This window comes from Arabidopsis lyrata (assembly GCF_000004255.2).
Source record: "Arabidopsis lyrata subsp. lyrata unplaced genomic scaffold ARALYscaffold_7, whole genome shotgun sequence".
Lineage (NCBI taxonomy): Eukaryota > Viridiplantae > Streptophyta > Magnoliopsida > Brassicales > Brassicaceae > Arabidopsis > Arabidopsis lyrata.
Window position 1 is genome coordinate 757,159 of NW_003302549.1, and position 18,259 is coordinate 775,417.

General features: G+C 36.7%; 3 protein-coding genes across 3 annotated transcripts; 1 reads left to right on the forward strand and 2 right to left on the reverse strand.

The window, feature by feature from the left end:
- Nucleotides 1-80: 80 nt before the first annotated feature.
- LOC9305000 lies at nucleotides 81-3,075 on the reverse strand. The gene is made up of 5 exons (XM_002868883.2): nucleotides 1,588-3,075; nucleotides 1,434-1,514; nucleotides 1,147-1,367; nucleotides 827-1,050; nucleotides 81-754 (listed from the first exon to the last, which is right to left on the reverse strand). Exons 1-5 carry the CDS (start codon nucleotides 2,462-2,464, stop codon nucleotides 172-174), a joined length of 1,986 nt encoding a protein of 661 aa, XP_002868929.1. The 5' UTR covers nucleotides 2,465-3,075; the 3' UTR covers nucleotides 81-171.
- Nucleotides 3,076-10,456: 7,381 nt separating this feature from the next.
- LOC9305001 lies at nucleotides 10,457-11,442 on the forward strand. The gene is made up of 2 exons (XM_002866838.2): nucleotides 10,457-11,012; nucleotides 11,188-11,442. Exons 1-2 carry the CDS (start codon nucleotides 10,714-10,716, stop codon nucleotides 11,285-11,287), a joined length of 399 nt encoding a protein of 132 aa, XP_002866884.1. The 5' UTR covers nucleotides 10,457-10,713; the 3' UTR covers nucleotides 11,288-11,442.
- A 2,742-nt stretch (nucleotides 11,443-14,184) lies between these two features.
- LOC9302957 (inositol-3-phosphate synthase isozyme 1) lies at nucleotides 14,185-16,892 on the reverse strand. The gene is made up of 9 exons (XM_002868884.2): nucleotides 16,545-16,892; nucleotides 16,388-16,456; nucleotides 16,174-16,309; nucleotides 15,837-16,084; nucleotides 15,512-15,738; nucleotides 15,308-15,423; nucleotides 15,036-15,212; nucleotides 14,758-14,946; nucleotides 14,185-14,669 (listed from the first exon to the last, which is right to left on the reverse strand). The coding sequence occupies exons 1-9, from the start codon at nucleotides 16,733-16,735 to the stop codon at nucleotides 14,487-14,489; spliced, it is 1,536 nt and encodes a 511-aa protein (XP_002868930.1). The 5' UTR covers nucleotides 16,736-16,892; the 3' UTR covers nucleotides 14,185-14,486.
- Between the last annotated feature and the right edge of the window lie 1,367 nt (nucleotides 16,893-18,259).

Here is an 18,259-nt window from a genome sequence, read left to right on the forward strand (position 1 = left end):
AAACTGGTATTGAGTCTATTCGTAAAATCCGTATAATAACATTTACTCTTGGGAAAAATTAAGATGCTATGGTACGTCGATTAGGAAAAAATGACTGGAGATTGCTTCATCATAATTACATTAATACCCCTCCTCCGAATTTTTCAATACTTACTTACTGGTCCATCGCAGTTAGAAATTATTATTAGTGTAAGCAACTCTAGCTGCTTCACTTTTCATCTTTACATCTTCATACATTTTTAAAGAAGCTTCCGAAAACTTTTTCAATCTCTCTAGAAGCTTCGCCAAACTCGAATGCACACTCGACAAATCCGAAACCAACACCGAACCGCTTTTTTCTTCCCCCAACATCTCCATATCCAAGGAAAACCCCTTGATTGACCCGCTAAGTTCATCAGACGGCAGTGTTTTCATCCCAGCAGACCAGTCCCTACACAGAACGAATATCGGTGGAGCCAGGACACGTCGAGGGGACCACGGTCTACGGTTTCTTAAAGAGGAACGTTCTTGAGGGAGCAAGACACAGTTGTGAAGCCAACCATTGACAGCTTCCACGTAACAAGTCATACTGTTAACCAAATCTACAAAGCTTAGACCAAAACACTCTGTTTCTTCTAGAAGTTCTGACAAAATCCGTCTCTTGAGCGCGATCTCGGGTGCTGTTTTGGAGGAATTTCGACAATGGTAAGCCAATGAAATGGTGATGTACTGTGAATGATGACATTCAAGCATTGCTTTCCACATTCTTATCAACCTAAAGAGAGAAGAAAAGATCAATCAACGAGTCTAAATCCAAAAGTTAAAAAGACATTTGGTTACTATATACCCTTGAAGAAATTCTAAGAGCTGTGGCTGGAGCTCATCGTCTCTGATTCTCTCAATCCGCTTTGAAATCGAATCAACAGATTGAATCGCGACTCTGATTCTTGAATGAAGATCTTTAGCAGCTGCTCTTGTTTTATCCATCGATTTCGCGCTGTGATCCTTTGCAAATTGGTTCCTTAGCTGCTCGCATTTTCGATCATACTCTTTTCTAATCATCTCACTCGCCTGCAGAAAAAAAACAAATGAGATGTGAACTTCATTGAGCACAACACCAAACTACATTGACTCTATGTCATAGAGTCATGACCTCGGATTTTTTACCTTGACTTCATCATAGAGTTTTCTCTCCCAAGCGTATAATCGATCAAGCGAAGAAGAGTGACTTCCTGAGATCATACAAAACTCTTCGATGAAATCACTTCCACTTTCATCATCATGATCTTCTTTAGTTGTCTGAATCAACGGATTTCTAGATGTCGAGGATCTTGAAGACGATGTTCTCTTCCACACAATGACTTTAGTAACTTGATGACTCAAAGGCTCTACATTAAAGTTTAACTCAGACACTAAAACCAAAATAGCAAAGACAGGTAATGATAAATCTTTACCTTGAGAAACTGGTGAATAACTCTTCCCTCTACAACAAGCTTGCTTCAAAGCTGCAAGAAACGCTATTGAACTTCCCTTTCCTGGTTCAGAGACATTGCAAGATTCAATTTTTAAATCAACATCAATGTTACACAATGGAAACAGACCTCATACCTGTCATATCCGCGAATCCGACTCTGATTTTGTTAGCTTCAAGCATTCTTGAAACTTCTCTTCCAGATTCAGAAGCTCTAAAGAACTTATGCTCTATATCTTTCATACTTGACACAAAGTCTTTAGCTCTATGTGTGATAAACTCTGATGGATCTTCTCTTTCACCATTTCCAGCTTCATCATCATCTTCACTACTCTGTTTCCTCTGCTTTGTTTTAAAACTCGAGTCTTGCAATGTCTCTGAACCAGATTTTGCTACATTCCCTTGACTAATCTTCTCCAATCCTATAACTGCTGCATCACTATCAATCTCCGTTTGTTCACTTAGCCCTACAAATCTAAAGCTATCAAAATCGTCACAAGTGTCGAAATAGTCCCAAGAAGACGTCTCCGGCCGGCGAGGACGCGGCGGAGGAGGAGAAAACGCCGGCATTGTCTCCTCCAGATCGTCTTCACCGTCGCTCAGAGGGTTAATCGTGAAAGTCACAGTAGAATTAGCTGTCTCCGTCTTCATGTAGCTTAGGTTGAAAAGGGGTTTAGGGTTAGGGTTTGGATTCGAGTAATGACTCAGTGGCGAGTCAACCGAATCGTCACGGTAAGAGGAGTTATGAGAAGGAGATTTCTCAGGCTCAGTGGCGGTTAACGACGGAGATAATTCATCAGCCGTCTCCGCCTCCGCGTATTGACGGAGACAAGCTCCGATGTTACGGAGTGAACGGATGTATGACACGTGTGCAGCGGCTAAAGCACATCTGGAATCCATAGCTTGTTTGACAAATCTCTTCCTTTCTTTACATAGATGAAGTGGCTCGTTCTTCTTCTTCATCGATGTTTTCGAGTTTGAACATCCCATTTTCTCCAATATCGAATGACCCATTATCGAAAACAAAATAAAAATCGAAACTTTGAATTTGTTATACCCTGAAATCTCTCACAGTAGTTACAAAACAGAACAAACTAAAGAACCCATTTCGAAAAAAAAGAAAATGACAAGTCTTGCTTGAGGTTTTGTTTTTTTTTCCTTTAATGGCGGTTGTGAGAATTAAGAAGAACAGAGTGAGAAGTAGCTATCAACATGCGAAAAGGAGAGTAGTTGGGGAATCACTTAATGAATTTATAAGGAAGAATCCAAAATGCTTATCCAAGGAGAAACCTGCAAAAGGAGCTTTGATCAGACAAATCTTGATTCTTTTTTTTTTGAACAAAATGGTGAGAGAGAAGAAACAGAGAGAGGGGTGTGGTGAAGTTTTGTCTTTGTTGCATCGTTTTACGAGAAGAACATAAAATATTAGTAAAAAAAAAAAAGTGCAGAGATTTTAGTTCATTCCAATACAGATCATTTACTCCAAAAGCTGAGCTAGAAAAAAAGTTAAAGCAGTGAGAAAATCCTAGCAGCAACAATTTGAGATTCTTCTCTCTAGATAGATACTACAAAATCTATGTTATGGTCTTTATTGAATATGAACATGAAAGCTACACACATTGAATATTTTTTGTTTTCTTATCATTTATAACTTCGGTAATTGGATTAGAAGTTACTTAAGAACGAGAGAAGCTCGTTACTCTTTTTTTTATTTTGGTTACGGTTGTGAATGGACCTAGCAGGGGAAAAACCAAGTCAAAAGCTTAACGTATCTATTCCGGTTTTTACTTAGTTTTGTGGTTTTATATTTACATTATTGGACTAATCTTGTTTCCTAGAATTTTAATCATAACTATAATACTGTTTTAAAACCTCATAATCTATTGGTTGAAAACGCTTGACACAACAAGAAGTTAACTAATTTTGGATAATCGTTAAATCTTCCCGAGTTATCTCTACTCATCTTGAGCAAGATTCAAGATTGGATTCAAACTTCATAATTTAAGTCAAATAAAATAGTATATGAACAAAAAACGCTTAGTTACAAATAATTCGGTTTAAGTTCCGGTTAGGTCTCGTTAACCTAAATGGGCCACCTAAGGGAGGGAACTCTTTTGTATGGAAAATCGTGTAATTGTCTTTGGGTTTGACCAAATTGCTCTTGTTTAGTTTTGAGGGTCTCGTCTCTCTAACGGCTCCTTGAAACGTGGGCTTTTCTATATGACTATATGAGTCTTGTCAAAAGCAATTGTCAATACTCAAGTATATTAAAATCAAAATATCTCGACTTTATAATTTTCTCATTTTTCTTTTAGAATGTGACGAGGGACAAGGAAGAATGGAGGTTAACATTTCTTAAAAGTGAGATATGGGCTGTGGGAGCAAATCTGCATATTGTAAGCTGGTATGGAGAATAGATTAGTATATGGACTATGGTGATCCAGTTGTCTATCAAAAGCTCAAAACCTTAAAACTGTTGATAAAACTATTCCAGGCATGACAATAACTGTCTCAAAGTTTTACAAAGTACTACTATAACTGAAAATAGTGGCAGTAACAGTAAAGTTCTAAAGGACACTTGAGAGTTGAGAGTTACTGTTATAAACCCTACGGTACATATAGTGACTTAAGCAATCTTGCAAGCCTTGACTTTTCGTACACTTTCATTATAATGTCGACACTGTTATAAACCATATGGATGGACTCCATAACCGGCCCATGGCCCATTAGGGTTTTACCTTATTCTCTGTATCATGCTATTATCCTTGTATATATATCCCTTATTCTATTAATGAAAAACACAGTTCACAACACGTTATCAGCACGATAGCCTCTTACCCTAAAAAAATTAAAAAATCCCGAAACCCTAAATCTCTCTCACAAAAACCAAAACCCTAGCTGTCTCTGCAAACAAAATTTTAAACTCTATCGAGATAAGTTTTCTGTTCATATTTGTTTCTGCACGAATTTTGCACGGATTATCTGTTATCAATCCTGTCTGTATTTCTGCACGAATTTTGCACAGATGATCTGTTATCTATTCTGTCTGTAGTTTTGCACGAATTTTGCACGGATTATATGTTATCAATTTTGTCTGTATTTCTGCACGAATTTTGCACAGATTATCTGTTGTCAAGTCTGTAGTTTTGCACGAATTTTGCACAGATTATATGTTATCAATTTTGTCTGTATTTCTGCACGAATTTTGCACAGATTATCTGTTGTCAATTCTGTCTGTAGATTTGCACAAATTTTGCACGGATTATTTATTATCAATCATGTCTATATTTTTGTACGATTTATGCACGGATTATATGTTATTGATTCTGAACTGTTTTATGCAGTATATTACAGAAACCCTATTTTTTTTATTTTTTTTTACTAATGTAATAGCCATGTTTCTATGAGCAAAATTTTGAGTTTCTCAGGAATCAGGATTATATATATTGAGATTTTGTAGGAAGTCCCAATATTTCCAATCTCCGTATCAGATCTCGGGTCTCTGTTTCACTTCTCCAATTAAGATAAGTGCTATTTATTTATTATGCTTTATATACATGATCCAATTAAAGTTTGATAAAATAAAATTGGATGAAAATTGGCACATGTGATTTGATTTATGATTTTTGTTTGGAGAATTAATTGAGAAGTTAGTGAATGGAAAGATGTTTAATGGCATGATAGATTGAATGTTTTAATATAAACCCTAGGTTAAACCGAAAGTAAACCGAAACCCTAAATCCTAGGTTAAACCGGTTTAATAAACCCTAAGTCACGGTTTAGGATCAAGTTTCCCATATAAGGAAAGTTTCCAGAAATAGAAAGTTTCCATAAATAGAAAATCTCCATAAATAGAAAGTTCCATATAAGGAAAGTTTCCAGAAATAGAAAGTTTCGTAAAATAGCAAGTTTCCCAAAATAAAAGGTTCCCTAAAATAGCAAGTTTCCCAAAATGGAAAGTTACCAAAATAGGAAACTCCTTCATAAGGAAATATTCCAAAACCCTAAAGTACACGTTTGTTTAGGATTTCTTTCTAGATGAGAAATAGAAAGTTTCCATATAAGAAAAGTTTCCATAAATAGAAAGTTCCACACATAAAACCGAAACCCTTGAAAAAACCCTAGTACTATAAATCGCGGATGCTAAAACCCTAAAACTTAACCGCGAAATCCTAATATCCTAATCTAGTATGATCCGATTGTTTGGTTGTTGCATACTAAATCAATCTTCTAGGGTTGATTTCATCCATATATATATAACATGATTGTTTAGAAAACACTTGCTGAAGACAAGCATGGCTCGGTCTTAAATACCGCATGACTTGGTCTAACCGATTACATGAGTTCTCATTTAACTCTATATATTATAGATATCAGAAATCAACTATTATGAATACACGGCACTCAATGCCTCTGGTGACAATTATTTAAAATAGGCTTTGGACACTGAGATTGTTCTAAAGGAAAAAGGGCTTGGTGAATCTATTATGGAAGGAAACAATGTCACCAGAAGAGAAAGATATAAGGCTATTACTGACATACGCCATCACCTCAATGAGAGTCTCAAAATCAGTACCTCACTATTAAGAATCATCTGGACCTCAGGACAGAGTTGAAAAAAAAAAAAAAAAATAAAAAAAAAAAATTCAATATAACCACCAAAGAACGGTGCTATTACCCAAAAGCCCGATTCGATCGGAAGAATCTCAGATTCCAGGAATTCAAATCCATGAATGAGTATAACTCAGCACTATTTAAAATAGTGTCAATACTGAGATTCCGTGGTGAGGAAGTTACTGAGAATGACTTGCTAGAGAAAGACTTGCTAGAGAAAGCATTCTCGACCTTTCACACAAACAATATATTGCCTCAGCAACAATATCGTGAAAAAGGTTTTTACCACATATGCAAGTCTAAACTCTTGTTTTTGGGGAGGACTCCTCTGTAGAGAGTGCTAAGGAGTGAGGCTTTGGAGAAACCTTGATGAGAACATTGATTCTGATATGATACTTGCTGAGCAAAACAATGAGTTACAAATAGTGAAATGAGACCTCCTGGTCCTACCCCATTATCAAAAGCCCGTTGGGCTGAAGAGCCTAAAGAGCCTAAAGAGCCTAAAGAGACTAAAGAGTCTAACCACGTCCAAAGAGATAAGTATCATGGCCACAGTCATGGTAAATGGAATGAACGTGGTAGAAGTGGAAATTATAATTTATATGATCAAGGAAACTATTCATATGGTTAAGGCCACCGACCCGACTTTGGTCATAATCGAGGTAGGCCACGGTATACCCAAACCACAACACTCAAATAAACTTGTTTGCCACTGATGAGGAATGGGGAAACCATTGGACTAAGACGTGCATGACACCTAAGCATCTCGTTGATCTCTATCAAGAGAGTTTGAAAAGAATCTAGAAGCTCATTTAGTTCATCACGATGGTGAAGAAGATTTCGACCATGAGATAGATGACTATGAGAATTCAATAAACGAAATATCTAAAGACATGGTTCATTAGCCAAATTGCGGGTATAGCTAAATTTAGTGAAGGCTAAGGGCAGGCCCATGGCAGGCCCATGGCAGGCCCATGGCAGGCCCATATTCCCAAGGGCACGCATCCTCAGATGCTTCATATTCACCCAGCCCAAAGGGGCTTGTTGAGTTTCAAAGAAATGTGTTTGAATGGTTTCCACATTGAAACTTAGGGTGAAGGGAACAAAGGATTCCCATATATTACTAAGAGCACCCAAGACCATGAGAAGGTCTTAGAGACTATACCCGCGTCATAGACCTTTACTATGCCAAGGTCAATATGATAAAGGCTAATACAGTAAACAAAAGGGTTTACTAAGAGATTCACTAATGGCATGACCGGCTTGGTCAACCTCCTAACATGATTCGTAAAGCTGATATTAAAATCAAAAGGGCACACCCCTTAAGGACCTCACGTGTATAGCATGTACTCAAGGGAAACTCATACTAAGGCCATCACCAGTCAAAGCAACTAGAAACTTGGTGTTTGCTAGATTGCTGGCCCAGACCATAAGTCTGTGAGCCCACATACTTAAGACTATATGTTTAGATAATGCTGGTAAATTATGTCCCAAGCGTTTTATGGCTACAGTATGTCCATGAGGGGGAGAGTAGTATACCCCGTGGCACATGTCCATACTTGAACTCACAATAGTTGATTGGGGACACGCAATATTACATGCAACAAGAGCTTATACGCATCAGGCCATTCTAGTGAGCATAGATATTCCCCATCCCAATTGCTAACGGGTCATGAGCAGACGTTTCCCATCTTAAGACATTTGGGTGTTCAGTCTATGTACCCATTGCACCACCACAGAGAGCAGATAATAGGACCTCAAAAGGGGATGGGAATATACGTTAAAAATGATTCTCCCACCATCATTAAGTATCTCGAGCCAAAGGCCATATACAAGGATTGTCATCTCAATGAATCCGTTTTCCCAACACTGGGTGGAGAGACTAACAAGCTGGTCAAAGAACTTACATGGAATCAAACATCCTTCACATGGCAAGATCCTCGGACTCCATCAGAGATCCAAAAGACTATATATCTGCAAAAGCTAGCTAAAACAATTGCCAAGATTCCTATAATGACCCAAAGAGAGTAACAAAATCGTACATACCAGCTTCTAATGCACCAGTACGTATTGATGTTCACAAGGAACACAATCAAGTTGCTACAGAGGCTACAACACGTAAGAAACGTGGTAGACCCAAAAGGTTCCAAAGACAAGAACCCTCGGAAATCAAAGAAAGGTGCAAGGGAAACCGAGAAGGTTCAAGAAACCATAGACATGGCCGGCTAATAGACATAACCCTAAGGTACCAATCAATGAGGTTTGGGACGCCAAACCTCAAGGTCCTGAAGGTGTAAAGAGATCTCTATAAACTATATCATGTCTAGAATACAATGGAACCGAAAAGATGTCGACATCAATGATAAAATATTTGCGCACAAGGTAGCAACTGAAATGAATGAGGATCAGGAGCCCACGTCTATACTAGAGTGCACTCAAAGACATGATTGATTAAAATGGTACAAGACCATAAAACGTGGAGCTAAGAATCATTAAGAAGAAGAATGTGTTTGGTCCAATACAAAGGACACCATTCAATGTAAAGCCAGTGGGACAAATGAGTCTTTGTGATAGTGTGAAATAAACATAGTGAAAGCGTAATATATCAGACACGGCTTGTCGCACAAGGATTCACACAAAGACCAGAAATAGAGGAGATATACTCCCCTGTGGTGGATGCTAAGACATTTAAATCTTTGCTAAGTCTGGCTATATAAAAGAGAAAGATTTGCGGCTAATGGATGTAATGCCTGCATATTTATATAAGTCCACTGGATAATATATGAGATTACCAGAGGGTATTGAGCTCAAAGATAAGAAAGATTCTCGAGAACAGCACTGCATAAGGCTGGACAAATCCTTATATGGACTGAAACAAAGCGGACGTATGTGGTATAACCGGTTAAGCGAATATCTCATCAGAGAAGGCTATAAAAACGATCCGATCAGTCTATGTATTTTTATCAAGAAGTTTGCAAACAAAGGATTTGTAATCATAGCAGTGTATATGAATGATTTAAACCTCTGGGTAATCGACCAAACAGTTGAAAGACCTAGGCAATAATTAAGTTCTTTTTGGGATTACAACCTGAGTACGTGAATAATGGAATCCTTGTGCATCAAATGGCATACACTGAAAGAGTACTCAAGGAGATTTAATAAGGACCAGGCCCGCCCATTGACCAGGCCCAATGGTGGTGAGAAGCCTCAGATTGGATAGTGATCCATTCAGTCCGGAAATGCCATACCTCAGTGCCATAGGAGTTCTAATGAATTTGGCTAGACACACTAGACCAAACATTTGTTTTGCCGTGAGTCTCCTGTCTAAATTTAGTTCATGATCAACCCAAAGGCACTGGAAAGGTTTAAAGGAAGGTTTGATTAAGTTTTAAAGTCTATTATTCCTGCGTTGTTTACTTGGTTTATTCTATACTGATCTAACCAAAGAAGGTCCAGTTTGCTTTGGTTTAGTTTGATTTACTAATGCAGGATATTCATAAGATCAGATTATGGTATGGTCAATGAATAGGAACTACGTGTGGCTTGATCCCTTCCAAGGGTACGTAGGCAGCCTTTATTTAAGGCGCAACTGCTACTACATCAAAGACCATCATATTTGAAGACAACGCAGCCTGTATTGATCAACTAAAGGATGGCTATATCAAAGGGGATCGAACGAAGCATATTCTGCCTAAGTTCATCTTCACTCATGAATTACAGAAGGACGGTCAGGTCAAAGTTCAACAGATCCGGTCAAGTGAGAATTCAGCCGACCTATTCACCAAATCATTGCCGACTTCAACGTTCCGGAAGCTCATTCATCAGATCGGGATGCGCGGACTTAAGGATCTACAGTGATGCTCAAATCAGGGAGAGTAATGCGTGTTGTACTCTTTTTCCTTCACCATGGTTTTGTCCCACTGGGTTTTCCTGGTAAGGTTTTAATGAGGCAACATTCCCCAGCGCATTATAGAGATCCCGGTTTAGTATCGGACACGGTTATGTCTTCCAAGGGGGAGTGTTATAAACCATATGGATGGACTCCATAACCGGCCCATGGCCCATTAGGGTTTTACCTTATTCTCTGTATCATGCTATTATCTTTGTATATATATCCCTTATTCTATTAATGAAAAACACAGTTCACAACAGACACTATTATTTCTATGCTATAACTGATTTATGAATTGAATCATATAAACACTCAAATTCAAAGATTTAAACATTCTTCTTTGAAGATCATATACAAAAAAGATTCCTTACTCCATGTACGAAATCTAGATATCATCATTATATAAAATGAATAGAAATGATAAATTCATTAAAAAATTTAATAAGTTACTTCTTGTCGAAAATAAAATATAACTTGGGAGGGATGTTTGGTGTCCACAGACCAAATATCTGAAATTATTGGCCTACCAATAAAGACCTGACGAATAATAATTGAATCTTTAATCATCATATCATATAAAATTAAGCATTACAAGTAAATACGTAGGCATGAATTAAATAATCAATACACCATATGATTGCGTGTGTATTTAAACCGAGTGGCATGGTAACACACAATTCCCCTCTCCAAGCAACAATCTAAATTATATAGAGAAAAATAAAAAAGTTTTTCTTTCTTTTTTTTTAGAAACGATAATATGTTGATAGGGAGTCGACCACGGCCTCAAATGCAGAGAACAGCAAGCATAACGAGGATCACCATCGAGGTTGATGATGATCAAACCGCCGGCCAAGACTCTGACGTTGCTATGACGGTGGTTGACGGCGGAGATAATTACGACCAGCGGTTCTTGGGGATGTTGTCGCCGGTAAATCACCGGAGGAACGAGAGAAAAGATGGTGGGCGATCATCACCGTCGTCGTTGTCGTCTTTTCTTGGAAACTGTGGATTTTGCAAACGCCGTTTAGCTCCGGGTCGTGATATTTACATGTACAAGTATGTTTACATACTAACTACTCTTTTTCTTAATTATTTTTCATTTTTAAGATATCAATTTTATTTTAACACCGTCTTTCCAATAGTAATTAAGGATTCAATTATTTATTCGTCTTTTTCTAATGCATCAAAAAGTAATATTGATATATTTGTCTGTAATATAAATAAATTGTAGAGGGGACGCAGCGTTTTGTAGCATAGAATGTAGAGAACAGCAAATGGAGCACGACGAAGACAAAACAAGAAACCGCGTCGTACTATCACCATCAAATTAAACATATGCATGGCTCAAATTTGCTATTACCCTATAATAAGTTTGTGTGTGTTTTAACTTGAGATTGTTGTTTTTAATTATTAATTAGTATCATCATGTAAAATTAATCCGATCCGCAGAAAAAAATTGAAATGAAACTATCTTTCATGTCCTGCATATTATTTTAGTTTCACACTTGTCTCTTTTATAAATATGGGTTTATTTAGTTTGAGGATATGTTTTTTATTACCAATTTTCGAATATTAATTAATTTAGCTAAAAGAACGAGTAATTTATACTAAATCAGCACACCTTACTTTAAGAGCTAGTGAAGGTTGAAGTAAGCGCACCATGAATCTCGTTTTATTAATAATATTACTTTGTAAGCAAATAAATCCCAACACCAAAAAAAAAAAAAAAAAAAAAAAACCCCAACACCATATGCAACTCACGGTAATTAAGATAATAATTAACAAAAGTGTATATTCTGATTTAAAAGTCACATGAATAGTAACAGTGTGAATAATTCCTATATATGGGACATTAGTTATGAACTTTCATGTGATATAATATTTTTTCAAGAAATCATTGGTGGAAATTTAGAAAAAAAAGGTTTAAATAAAAGGATATAAAAATGGAGGCCTGTCTCGTGACGACGAAAGCGTCTGATGATTAGTAATGGGATGAGGAGGTGTAGAGTAACTTAATGCGAACACACGTCACACGGATCAAAGCTTAGAGATGACCTAATTACCATTTGTTATTTTACTACTTCATAACAAAAGAAATCAAAAGATGTAATAAGAAAGTTTATAAACAAAACGAAAATGAAAGACTTATTCGTGTTATAGAATGGTTTATAGTTTATACACATCGTAGAAAAAGCAGAAAAGTTGATACTTATTGCGAAATATTTTATTTATACATATATCAAAAAGATTTATACATGTTGTAGAGACTTATATATACATGCATGCGGTAAAATAGTTTTATACATGCTGTGAAAAGGTTACAAGTAAGTTTGTAGATGTTAAATCTCTTTGCTTGTTTGGATTAAATATGTTTTATCCATCTTTGTCCTTCATAATTTTGTTTTAGTGTATAAGAATTTGTCCATAGTAACTCTCATCAGAACTAACAATTTATAAAAGTTATATGGAAAACAGTGATTAGTATTTGGAAAGTATCAGCTCTTTTTTTATATATCATTTGAAATCACATAATTTTTTTGCTTTAATATAAATGTCGTTTTGATATTGTTTTGGCAAAAGTAATCGATTCGTTAGAGTCTACGGAAAACAAGAAAAATAGTCGAATATAATTACTTTATTGATCAAAGTATCGATTGCAAAGTACAAGAATCAAGGCACAACGAATCAATCTATAAACCCAAGTCGTGTTTTAGTTGAGTCGTGTGTCTCGCCTTTTTTTGCAGTCTCTTGTGTTTGCTTTCGATTTCGTGTCGTCTTTCGTCGAATGAGACTCTCCTTTTATAGAGAAGTCTTCACGATCCTAATCCTCTTGGGATTTGGATTTGAGCAACCGCCTCTTTACGTGATAAAGTCGAATCCGATATTCTTTCATTAAGATCACATCAAATATTCTCTTGATAGGATCCGTGATTCTTGAGAGGATAACGTTATTCACAGGATTCGGTTATGGCCCGTATTCTCCCGATTTCTGTGGACTACGGCCCATATTGTCATGATTCTCACCGATCGCGGCACATGTCGATATATCCTAGAATCTTCTAGAATATTTTTTTTTTTTGGTGAAGGAATCTTCTAGAATATTAACAATTATTTTATCTATTTACATAATTCTAACATATTTTTTTTTTGACGTCTAGATTTATTATTTATTGCAAATTATGAGAACTGTTACATAGACGATTCTACAACGGACAATTCCTTCCGACCCTTATTAGATCCACGACAGACGACACTTCCTTCTCCATGCTCTTGACGGACACCTTCAATGATCCACGACCAACGACACTTCTCTCTCTGCGTAGAATCCTGGCGAACGGCTATAATTGTACTTCGCTGGAGATCTCATGCACACTTGCCTCATTTAATCTGCAAATTTATTAATAAATCGCAATATCTGGGATTCGAACCCCAGACCTCTTGGTGTAGAAGCATTAATTAACTTTTGGTCAATCAATGGGATAAGGAGGCTTTCACAATTCTAACATATTTATGATATAGTTTATATAATATAATTTTGATGGTTAAAATTACACCCAACAGATATTTTTACACGAAGTAAATAACAAAGCTATATTATGTCTCGTTGCTCAATAATTGGAGATTTTGTATATCAATGGTTTATGGAAATGGATAGTTATCAGTAGCTTATAGATAGGATTAGGTTTATAATTAGTCTATCGATTATTTAATAATTTTGTTTTTTCTTCACTCGTCTTTTGAACTCCAAACTTCGAGGCTTAGTTGTTGGAGTTTCCGGAGTCATCGTATTTTGTCTTCACTACTAATTGTATTGATTACTTAATTATCAATAATAATTCAAGGGAAACAAGCAGATTCATTTGGTATCAGGGCATCTTTAATTAAATTAGTCCTCCCACATATATAATTAATTTGAATTATTTTGGGCCATCAATCTCTTAGTTTTATTAATAAAAACTCATTTGAGGTCATTGATGATGCCATGGTAATATTTAAACTTCTTTTCAATCGTTTTTGAATCAAGAATCGGTCCATACATTTTATTTATTCCTCCAAATTATACTATATTTAAAATAGAATTGTTATGAAAACGACCATTACGTTTTAAAAAATTTGCTTGCCATCTTCTACTAAACTAGATTGAATTTTCTCAACTACGATGAAATAATAATTGTGGTATGAGCAAAATTTGTGACAAAAAGTTGTCCATACACTCGTAGATCAATACTGGACCAAAACCATGATTATATATCTCAAAATAGAAGTTGTTTACACACATATGAAACCAAATCATAAGAGATATTGGAATTATGGTCCAACCTAGAAACACTTTCAAAATATACCAACCCATCCGGATTACTACAAATACAAGTTACTTCACACCCTACAGAGACCGAACTAAAAGCTCTTTGATCTCTTAGAAACACAAGCTTTCATAATTTAAAACATAAAATAAAAAACAAACAACGACACAAATTAAAGACTCTTTAAATTATGAGCAAATTAAAGGTCTTAGATGCTTCTTCCTGTTCACTTGAATTCCATGATCATGTTGTTCTCCGGAGCCAGCCCAACGCACGCCCTCAGAATGTTCTCCAGCATAGCCCGCTGTTTCGACAGCGCGTTAACCACCGGGGTTCCCGGCGGCACAAGCGGTGCCTTGGTGAGGTAGCTGAGTATGGTGGCCACAGGATGGAAAGAATGAAACTTTCCCTGCCAAAAAAATAAGATTCAAAACATCAAAGCCGCGATTCAATGAAAACAGAAAACCCAAAATAACCAGTACTATGAACTGGCGAACCTCTCCCTCAGATTTGAACTGGATCCTGGTGCTGAGCTCTGCGAGGAGAACAAGATCCAAGATGATTGGAGCAGCTAAGAGAGAGTCCTCGCAGGTATTGTGCATCACAATTGTGTTCTTCCCTCCCATGAAGATCTCTGATGTGTACTCGTCCATCGCTCGCTTACTATCCGCAACATAGGGTACATACTGCAAAACAAACAAACAATTTGGATCAATGGGTATTAAAATCTGCCAACGAAAAAAGGTCTTGAGTGTCTGTCTGGTTCTCTCTTTACCTTGATGACAACAACATGGTCCGGGTGTTCCCCAGGCTCAAAGAGGATACCGTTGCTAGCAACCATATCGTCCACAACATTGCTTTTCGAGATCTCCTTAGATCTGAATGTCTGGGGAGCTGAGAGGTTCATCCCATCGTTGTTCCCCAAGTGATTGTAGCTCACAATTGAAGTAGGCTGCAAACAAAAACAAACAGTCAATGAAACAAAAGTCTTTTGACAAATATCTTCACAAACAAGAAAGAGTTACTTGTTACACAAGTTAAACAAACCTTGATTCCTGCACCAACAAGGAAATCAACCAAGACAGATTTCATCTTGGTTTGACCACTCTTGAAATCATCTCCACCGATCAAAACATTGTTCCTGATCGCCATATCAATTAGACCTAAAACAAATCCCCACAAAATTCAGTCACAACAATCTTGATTCCCAATTTCGATTGATCGACGAATAAACTTTCAACTATACGAAACCTGGAACAAAGGTGTTCTGAGGGCTTCCATTGATGAACGGGATCCCCTCAAGAACACAAGCAATCGCATAAAGCGTTGAAGGAGAGATCTCAGCCTCATCCCTATCCACAGACTCCATGAGATTCTCCATTGTATCGTTCATCCCAACGACCACATTGCTATAACGCTCAGTGTTAGCCGTCCAGAGAACCACAACCTTATCCACCTGATTCTTCTCCTTAAACTCCCTAAGATTCAACATCACACACATACATAACATCAATAAACAGAGGAGATTCGATTCAACAAACAAGAATAACTCTGTTTTAGTCACTATTATGATTACCTCATGTCCTTGATGATGTGGTCGACTTGTTCCTTCTTGGTACCTTTGATCACGTGGTTAGCACGTGACCCTTGATTAGCAGCGATAAAATCAGGATCATAGATCCCAGGGAGTGGCACAATGTTCTCCATGTAAGGCCTGAGCTGTTTCTGCAAGTCGATATCGAGAACCCTGGCTCTAGCCATGGCATCTGCTAAGTTCATGTCACTTATATCCCACCCTCCAAACACAACATCATCCGGATTCACCTGTTTTTTTTTTCCAACAACAATCCCAAAAATTAAAACACACTATAAAGAAAAAACAACTGACTTTAGATTTGTTTTCGAAAACGAACCATTGGAAGGAGACTCTTGAAAGGAGCATAGATCTCTTCACCGTTAAAGGATCCGACACGAATCGATGATGCTTGAGTTAGTGAACCGAAGTAATTCGCTTGTTGCACTTTGTCCTTCGTAGCCCACGAGATTCCTCTGTTTTTAAAAAAATTCAATTTTCCCGATTAAAAAGACTTCAAATTTAATTTCACGGATTTGATCAAAAAGACTCACTCTTTGTTCGCAATGACACCAGCAGTGAGAGTTGATCCATTGTTTCCTCCCCAACCCACAAGCATAACCCTTTCAAAACAGAACAAATCAAAATCAAAACGACGGAGAAATCGAGGAATTATGTTAAAGATCAAAACTTTGTAAAGAGTGGTTTCACCCTAATTTGGGGACACGAATATCGGTTTTGAAATCGTATTTGACAGTCTTTGGCTTCACAATCCATTGGTAACTGCCATTGATGGTCTTCTCATGAACAACCTCCGTCGTCTCGTAATCGTAAACAGAGTGAATCTCATTCTCTGTGTACTTCACGTTCCGGCTCTCAACTTTGAAGCTCTCAATGAACATTTTTCCCGAGAAAATTAGCAGAGGAAAAGAAAAAACTGTTATATTTCTCGGAATTTGGATCGATTTTGGGTGAGTTTTGTGCTTCTAATCAGCGGAGAAGTGGAAGTTTATATAGACGAGACAGTAAGGGAGATAGAGACACGTGGCGTCACTTCAGTGGTTAGTGGTCCCTATTTGCCCAATGCATGTGAGCTAGTGATGCTTCTGGTTCATAGTGAGCCACACGTGTGGGTCTCACACGTGAGGGGTGCCGAAGATAAAAAAATAATTGACACGTCAGATATCTGGTCCATACACGTGGCGTCGTTTTGCTATGATGATTGCAAAGTCTTGTTTGGTTTTTTTTTTCCATGGGTCCACATTTTTGTTGAATATACTCGAAGAACGTTAGTTAGTTCCGTTAATTTGGTGAAAAACGACAGTGTTTCGTCAAATGTGGGACCGTTTGTTCCGTTACAGTTACTAAAAATATAGTGTTTCATCAATTACGGAGGCAAGCGAGTGAACATCACGAAACACATTTAGCTGTTATTTGGTCGAGGTAAGAATCACGTGTAGTGATGGCGCGTGAGATAGTTAATATCGACGTTGACGGTCGACGTTGACGGTCGTTTGGAACAAAAGAACGACCGTTTAAAGACTTTTTTGTCGCCGTTTATAAGTGGGTCCTATGGAATCTTGTTGACTGGGGTTTGACACGTGAATTATTCTTTTATAATTACCATTTTTGATGTTCTTAATTGATACTTGCATAATTTAATGGGGAAATTGGATATAAAGGATATCTACTATAATTTTTGTCCATATATACCTTATTTTAGTAGATTGGTCATATAGGTTTTTCAAAAATTTAAAACCCAAATTTACCCTCATTTTCTTTCAAATTTAATTTTAAAAAATAAAACTTCCTAATTTATTTACAAAATTAAAATAGAAATCTAAAACCACTAAACCTCTACCTCAAAAAGAGTCTTATGAGACCTAATAAAAAACTTAAAAACGTGTTTTTTTCCTCCGTGAAACTTTAAATAATATACCAATTAGTTGGAAAAGTTAGAGATTATTTATGAATGAAAAACAGTGAATAAAATGGATAACTAGCACATGGTGTATTTGAACTTTTCTATGATACAAGGTGGGACGATAAGTATATACTGATCTCGTAAGGTATTGGTAACGAGATCTATACATCTCTTTGACTTTATTTATTTTAAGAATATGATATTATATAAAGTTAAATAAAATATTTATAAACATTAGTATTACTGATAAATCCAATTCTAATACAAATCGTGGAAGAAAAAGAAAAAAAACTGGTAAAATAAGATACAAATATGTGGAAGATGAATGCAAACTCGTGGATTAGGGAAGAAGAAGAAAAACCGAGTAGCATAAAATACAAATCGATGGGAGCTTAGGGTTTAGACGATTTAGTTTCAAAATTTTCTAAAATATTAGACAATAATTTCTAAATTCAGTTTTTTTTTTTTTTTCTAAATTAGGCTTTAGAAACGTTTTTGGTTT

What these genes read in the sequence shown, in the direction of transcription:
- LOC9305000 (XM_002868883.2), bottom strand. Translation starts at nt 2,464, where the DNA reads ATGGGTCATTCGATATTGGAGAAAATGGGATGTTCAAACTCGAAAACA. An exon ending in TTATTCACCAGTTTCTCAAG is followed by an intron (nt 1,368 to 1,433) that starts GTAAAGATTTAT and finishes ACTTTAATGTAG; the next exon opens with AGCCTTTGAGTCATCAAGTT. An exon ending in CTCTTAGAATTTCTTCAAGG is followed by an intron (nt 755 to 826) that starts GTATATAGTAAC and finishes TTCTCTCTTTAG; the next exon opens with GTTGATAAGAATGTGGAAAG.
- LOC9305001 (XM_002866838.2), top strand. Translation starts at nt 10,714, where the DNA reads ATGTTGATAGGGAGTCGACCACGGCCTCAAATGCAGAGAACAGCAAGC. An exon ending in CGTGATATTTACATGTACAA is followed by an intron (nt 11,013 to 11,187) that starts GTATGTTTACAT and finishes AATAAATTGTAG; the next exon opens with AGGGGACGCAGCGTTTTGTA.
- LOC9302957 (XM_002868884.2), bottom strand. Translation starts at nt 16,735, where the DNA reads ATGTTCATTGAGAGCTTCAAAGTTGAGAGCCGGAACGTGAAGTACACA. An exon ending in TCAAGAGTCTCCTTCCAATG is followed by an intron (nt 16,085 to 16,173) that starts GTTCGTTTTCGA and finishes AAAAAAAAACAG; the next exon opens with GTGAATCCGGATGATGTTGT. An exon ending in CACATCATCAAGGACATGAG is followed by an intron (nt 15,739 to 15,836) that starts GTAATCATAATA and finishes GTTGAATCTTAG; the next exon opens with GGAGTTTAAGGAGAAGAATC.